Consider the following 7,586-nt stretch of genomic DNA (forward strand, 5'->3'; position numbering starts at 1 on the left):
ACCACCCATTAGTTATATGTAGCAAGCAAGAAATCAGCAAGGGAGCGGATACACCTACCAGAAAAATGAGAATGGCCCCAACGTTTCGGCACCAAGGCCTTTGTCAAGGGGATTCTGATGCTTACCGAATTTAGTAGAGGTATAAATACCCTATTTAATCACTGACTGGACGCTTCGTTCGCGCGCTTCCTATACTTCCGGGTATGTGACGTCACTTCCGCCTACGTCACTTCCACCGATGAGTCATCTGGCTTGGTGACGTGGCGCTATACTGCGCATATTCAAGGAGGAAGCATGCGCGTCTGTTTACCTCGTTGCTAAGCAACTTCAGCTACATGTGACACTTTATTTTTATTTAACTATGCATATATGATATACAGGGTTGACCTATGAATTCTAACATATGATTAATTGTATATGATTTTTAACTTAAAATTCCACTTATGGATATGGTCACTAGATGGGTCATGGTATAAAAAACGACAGGAGATGTCACATGACTTTGAATGTATGTGTTTTAATGTTTTTTAATAATATAATATGATATGGAACACTGCCTACAATTTTTTATTGCACTATAGCACTTTCAAGCCATATGAACTATATTATTATAAGGTATATTGAATGATTTTGTCCTGGTCTGTTAATCTTCTGGGCGCTATATCATTGTATCCGTTTGGGGCGATGTAAACAATAGTGTCACATGTAGCTGAAGTTGCTTAGCAACGAGGTAAACAGTCACGCATCCTTCCTCCTTGAATATGCGCAGTATAGCGCCACGTCACCAAGCCAGATGACTCATCGGCGGAAGTGACGTCACATACCCGGAAGTATAGGAAGCGCACGAACGAAGCGTCCAGTCAGTGATTGAATAGGGTATTCATCCCCAGATGCTTTCTTAAGTTTGGCAAGGGAAGGAGGATACAGACGACATGGAGACTGCAGGGGGACAGGTTGTGGGTGGACAGGGCATGGAGTGGGCAGGTGGTTGGGGCTTGCAGTGTGTTGGTGCCCTCCAAAGATTTTTTTTGCAGGGGGGCCCAGTGTACTCTTGTCATGCCACGGGAGCAGTAGTTCTCAGACTTCTTGGGGTCAAGCCACATTTTCTTTCCCAACACTTGATGATGCCCCGCTAACTAATGACAGCATTATAGATGTATGAAACACTGTAATGGTTATCCTACACTAATGGTAGGAATAGCCCTATAAGCAATACAAACTGTCTTTTAGACTGTACCTCAACCCCCTCCTTTGCCTCCCAGCTTGGTGAGAATCAATGCCACAGACTGGAATAACCTCTTGCATTAATAGGAAGATAAAAGTATATGAACTAGCTACTGCTATAAGTAAAAGATGAGATTTAGGGGCGGGCAGGAGATAAAGGGCTGTTTCCTTGACATTCTGTATATCTGTTACATCTGTTGTATCTCATTTATTATATTTCTGGTTGAAAAAGATGGAAATTAGAAGACCGTATGTACAGTGTGACCACACGTAACCATTTTTAGAAAAGATGTTCATTGTTTTAATGAGCTGGAATATGGAACATTTGGTGTTCCAGCTGTTGCAGAAATAAAACTCCCAGCAACCCTAACCGCTTAGTTCCTAAATCATTTTTAGTTGTTATTACAAATAGTTTAGGAGGCAGAGTGCTCTGACTTGGAAAGTTGCTGATATCCTGTATATGCAGTGACACAAAGAATAGAATATTCTTTACCCGGAATTTAGTTTTGTGGATTTATTCATTATTGCATCATTTATCGAAGTCAATACGACGTAGATTTGGGAGCTGCAATAGGAAAATTGAATTTTGTTTATTAACATGCTAGACGTCATTATACAACAGTCCCAGTTGGTAAGAAGACACAATGTAGAGACAGTATGGCAGGCGTTAGTGGGGAGAAAAGCATGATCCGTAAAGAGAAAGGTCAGGTAAAACAGACATTTCATGACAGTTGAAAACACAATTGTTTCTGACACAATGTGTCATTATGGCAGATAATGGTGATTCATTGAATGTTTCAACACATATTCATCACATCTACATGCTGCCAAATAATTGCCTCCCCCCAGGCTCAATATGCTTTCTTACATTTCCTAAAAACATTTAAAACGGCATCTGTACACAACTCTAATGTAATCTTGAGACTGACATGCTTGCATGGACATCCCGAGATACGCTCAAGAGATTCCATATGGCCTGTATGTTTCTGTCCCTACCCTTCAACGAAAGCGAGTTGTGTTTCTAAACATTTCTATTTATAACATTTCTCCGAGCAGTATGGTTTATTTACTTGTAAATGATTCCAAGGATACTGAACGAGCCTGAAAGGCTGTCATACGTTACTTTCTATCGTCATTAGAATTTCTTGTTTTGGTGAAAAAATGTAATACACTACGGGGAACAAGTGGATGTATAAATACATATACAATAATCATCTTGCATTGGCTATATGTATGCCTCCTCCTAGAAAACCTGATCTTTGTTGTTCCAAATGGCATTATAAAATCAGTCACAAACTGAGCAAAATTGGCGTCATCCAATGGATTTGTCCATGAGCCAAACAATTGGATATTGTCCGGTTGGAGTTAGGTTAGTGGAGGGAACTGTGGTCCCATCACTTTGTATTTTGTATTGGGTTATTTTTTACTAGAGTAGTTTGTAGATTGGATTTCATTCTGGAAAACTGCAGTCCATCAAGCCAAATGACAGGTCCTCTAAGGTGCTCATAGATGCACCAATGAGGGGCAATACAGTCAGCCTGGTGCATATATAGCTACCTTTAAATTAACTTTTAGTTTGATATACAGAGTGCTATTATGAGACAAGTTGCCATTGGTTTTCATGTTTTATTATTTGTGGTTTTTGAGGTTTTTTTTAATTCAGCTGTGTGCAATTTCAGCAGTTTGGTTGCTAGGGTACAAAATACACAAGCAACCATGCTTTTATTTGATTTAAGAGACTGGAATATGAATAGGAGAGGGACTGAATAAAAAGATAAGTAATAAAAAGTAGCGATAACAATACATTTGTAGCCTTACCGAGCATTTGTTTTTAGATGGGGTCAGTCACTCAATTTTAAAAGCTCGAAAAGGCAGACGAAGGCAAATAATTCAAAAACTATAATAAAAAAAAATAAAGACCAATTGAAAAATTGTTTAGAATGTGTAATTCTATAAAACTAAGTAAACTAAAAGTCAACAATGTTGAACCACCCATTTAAGTGGCTGGAGAGAGGGTTAAACTCATTGTATATGGCACATGACCTAACACACACTCCACACCACAAAACACCACACTATACAACTTTTCTGGGGGTAAAGAGTAAGAGCATTATTCATAGGTAACACACATTAAAGAGGTTTGACAGTTGGATATGACAATACATAAATGAGGGAGAACAAAATATATTTAATATAACACTTGCTGTGTATTGAAACATATAATTAAGTGTTTATTAAATATAATTTAATCTAAATGGAGGTCTCCATAATGTTACATGAAATCACAGACTAAATAATTACAATAATAAAGCTCCATTTATTTACAGGTATATATTCATGAGATCTGCTATAAAATTTTACAATCTATTAGTTGAGAGAACACATGTATGATTGGTACATGGAATTCTTTATAATAAAATAGGAGCCTTGCATAATGAGCTTGCCATACCCAGCTTACTGTAGACATTTTCAAATTCCTTCCAAACGGGCAATTGGACCAGTTCCTCAGTCAACATTAAATAAAAAGTGTTAATGAATAAACCTGTATTTTCTTATTTACTAAAAAGACTTTTGGCTGTTTCTTGAAACTATCTACTGGATCTGCCTGTGCAGCCACATCCGGAGAGAATTCCTCAACGTTACAGCTCTCATTGTTGAGATGCAGCTTCCTTTATTGCAGTCTCTAGGGATGGCCTTGTATTCTCCTATTCTACTGATGAACGTTAATTTACAAAAGTTACTTAATTTCATACATAGGAGATGCAATAAAAGTCGCAAAGAGAAAAACAGTTTGCCCAAATAAGAATACAAATTTGCATTTCACAATGTAATTTTCAAACAACTGTTACAAGATCTATTTGAAGGTGTTGTAATATTTTCAAGCAAATATAATCGTTTTTTTCTGTAATTCTGTACGTTTTACTGTGCACAAACTATAATATTTACAATCTTTCTGTCACTTTAGAAAGTGGTTGCTAATCAATTTCTGGTTTGCAAAAGCTAAATTAAATTTGCACAAAGGAAAATTTGTTAGTGCAAAGCCATACATTTTTGCATTGCGAATAGTTTTCCTGTTACCAACTTTTAATACATCCACCCCCAAAAAGTTCTATGTATATGTTTTTGTTTTCATGATAGTTGCCCTTTAAGTCCCGTTTAGGAATGTACGTAGGTAGGATACTGTAATACCATTAAGACCTATTTGGATATGAAACTACATTGCCTTCATGTGTATGTCAGTCAATTCCACAATGATTTATCAATTCAAACAAATCTTGCCAGAATTATCCAAAATCCACCTCCATGATCCACTTTTTTATGTCATTGACAAGCCTATTTACATCATTGACACTCCCAGATATATCATTGGTCTCTCCATTTTCATCATTAGCCTAATCCTCAGCACATTTTAGCATATTCTCATTTATTCCAATGACTTAATGATACCGGGCAGTTTTCAGGAGATTTAATTTTCATGGTATTTTGTTTTTAAAAGTACTATTTCTCTGCTTAGTGTGACATTTTATATTGTAAAAAAAAAACTATAAAAGCAGATGCTCAAATTTAACTCAATTTCTTTCTCATAAGTGAAATTCTGATTCTTTTATGGCATCATAGATTTTTAGAAAGTATTCGATAAACTTGAAGCATCACAGTTGGCTCCATCTGTGTTATTTGCTTCATCTGTAGTTGTACCTAAACCTACAAACGAGTAAATAAAGTGACTGTAGGCTTTTGAATCTATTTTCAGCAGGTTTCATTCATAATTTTTGAAATGTGTTGTCTGCATCCAGGCATTGTTAAAAATAGCTTTTTTATAATAATAATAAAAAGTACATTTTGAGATAGTATAATGTATTTTTAATACTTGTATCAATTTACCTAATTGTTGGTACATTTTCCTTTGTCCTCAGGTCATGTTTTTTTTAGAGATAACATTATATTTTGCTTAAATCTTGCTAGTGAATGTTTCAGGTTTCATTTGGAAATATTTTCCTGCTAAGAAGTAGATACCTAATGAAGCTAAAAAGGTTCTCCAGCAATGACCATGAGCTTCCCCTTTTCATTTCCCTTCATCCACAGGTCAGGTTTTTTTTTTTTTTAGAGATAAGATGTTGCTTAAATGAATGTTTCAGGTTTCAAATGGAAATATTTTCCTGCTAATATTTTAGCTTTATGAAGCTAAAAAAGTTCTCCAGCAATGACCATGAGCTTCCCCTTTTCTACAGGATGTTTGGAAGCCTGTTCTGCATCAAGAGAAGGATGTTCCAGCTCCAGGTTACAGAAAATGGGATCAGAACAGCTCTGATGTTTGTGAGTTCTGTAAGGCTGTTTTCCCATCTTCAAGGAGATCTCATGAGGACTTTTTTAGGCATCTTAATTCACACTTCAACGATGGACAACCAAGAACAAACTTCCTGGAGTAACAGTGCAGAAACATTGAACCTGTCCATCTTCTTGCGCCATGCTATTTTATTCTAATTACCATTGCGAATACTGTAGGGCAGGGATCCCCAACCTTTTGAACCCGTGAGCAACATTCAGAAGTAAAAGGAGTTGGGGAGCAACACTAGCATGAAAAATGTTCTGGGGCTGCCAAATAAGGGCTGTGATTGGCCATTTAGTAGCCCCTATGTGGATTGTCAACCTACATTGAGGCTCTGTTTGGCAGTGCACCTGGTTTTTATGAAACCAAAACTTGCCTCCAAGCCTGGAATTCAAAAAAACCTCCTGCTCTGAGGCCACTGGGAGCAACATCCAAGGGGTTGGAGAGCAACATGTTGCTCACGAGCTACTGGTTGGGGATCACTGCTGTAGGGCATATAATTATTTTATATTATAGTTTGTATTATAGTCACTGTTTATTTGTCTGATTGGAATAGCTTTTCAAATATAAAATATCTCTGGGTAGAAACCTTAAATAGGAATAAATGTGAGTATATTTAGGCTATTTAAAGTTCCATATCCAAAGAAACATTGTTCATGAGTAGAGAGAGGTGTGTGCCTTTACCTATTCCCATATATAAAACTAACTGCATCTAACATGATTGTGTGTTAGTATGTATATATCTGTTCAATAGAAACATATCTTCATAAATAAGATGAAAGAAATAAACTAAAATCTGCATTGAAAAGGTAATTCAAGTAACTGTGTGAAAACAGACTGAAGGAAGGGCTAAAATCAGCATGCAGCCAATCAGAATATTAGAATGGACACAGTGCAAAAAACAGCTGCTACATAAAGTAGAAACAGGACTAACATGTTTGTGAAAAGCTTCATCTGAAATGTATTTCTCTCTTAATTTCCAAGTTTGTCTTTTGAAAGTTAAAAAAGTGAAATTGCTTAAAGGTAGGACTCCACAAGTGCTTTTCATCAGATTTTGTGGGCCAGACTTTATCTGATCCAACATGCAACAGCACAAGATTTTGTAGGATCTGATGACGTCAGGTCGCGACGAAAACGTCCGTGTAGTCCTACCCTTAAGCTAGAATGTAAAGTCGGATCAGATAAAGTCTGATGGAGTCTTTTCTACATGCGTTTACATCCGACAGTCAATATATTTCAATGAGAAACATGTCTTTCCGACACCATCCGTTTTTATCTTGTTGGATAAAGATTCAGAGTTCACATCCGACAGTCGTGTCGTGTCTCGAAAAATTTACATGTAGTTTACGCATCAGATTTTTCTATCTCATATTTTGACCCATGCGACTACATCAATCTTGTCAGATGCATTTTGTTGATCCGACACCATCCAACAAAAACGCTTGTGGAGTTTAGCCCGAACACAGGTACATTTGCTTTAAAAAGAAACACAACTATTTAGGCTCTTAGTATACATTGCAAGAGTATATTCTTTCAAGGACACACTGTATATGTTTTATATGAAACGCATCATTGAAAGAATTAAAAGAACTTATAAACATTGGCATATAAAGGTTTTTTGTATGTTTGATATTTATTTTATGTTGCAACAGTTTTAAAATGATTCATTTGTAAAGCATCTGTATGAGAGTAGAATTGAAACCAGATTTAAATCTTACGCAGTTTTTATAAAACTGTATAAAAAACAGAATCCTTAAACTTGTGAAATAAGTGATATAAAAATTATTTTTTTTTATATTTATCTTTGCCATATTTAACAAAATGTAATTTGCATTAAAGTAGAGGTTTGTTTGAAACCATGTAAAGAAAATCCAGTTGTTTTACTTACACTAAATATAGTTTGTGATATATACAGTATTGTACATTTACTGTAGATTGTATTAATGTTATGTCACCAATTTATATTGATATTTGTTTATCTTATTTGTTCCCAGGGTTTAATGATGGTTATTGCTTAATAAAAAAGATAACAAAC

The 7,586-nt window shown here is 35.9% G+C and overlaps 1 protein-coding gene across 4 annotated transcripts in view; it reads left to right on the forward strand.

Annotated features, from left to right (window-relative positions):
- Positions 1-7,268, forward strand: part of tank.S (TRAF family member associated NFKB activator S homeolog) — a 42,751-nt gene extending 35,483 nt beyond the window's left edge. For all 4 annotated transcript variants that reach the window (XM_018238820.2, XM_018238821.2, XM_018238819.2 and 1 more), the window contains 2 exons: positions 5,454-5,727; positions 6,043-7,268. In XM_018238820.2, the coding sequence (XP_018094309.1) occupies positions 5,454-5,651 (198 nt within the window). In that variant the 3' untranslated portion in view covers positions 5,652-5,727; positions 6,043-7,268. The remainder of the gene's footprint in view (positions 1-5,453; positions 5,728-6,042) is intronic.
- The last annotated feature ends 318 nt before the right edge of the window (positions 7,269-7,586 follow it).

Source organism: Xenopus laevis, chromosome 9_10S (genome assembly GCF_017654675.1).
Source record: "Xenopus laevis strain J_2021 chromosome 9_10S, Xenopus_laevis_v10.1, whole genome shotgun sequence".
NCBI lineage: Eukaryota > Metazoa > Chordata > Amphibia > Anura > Pipidae > Xenopus > Xenopus laevis.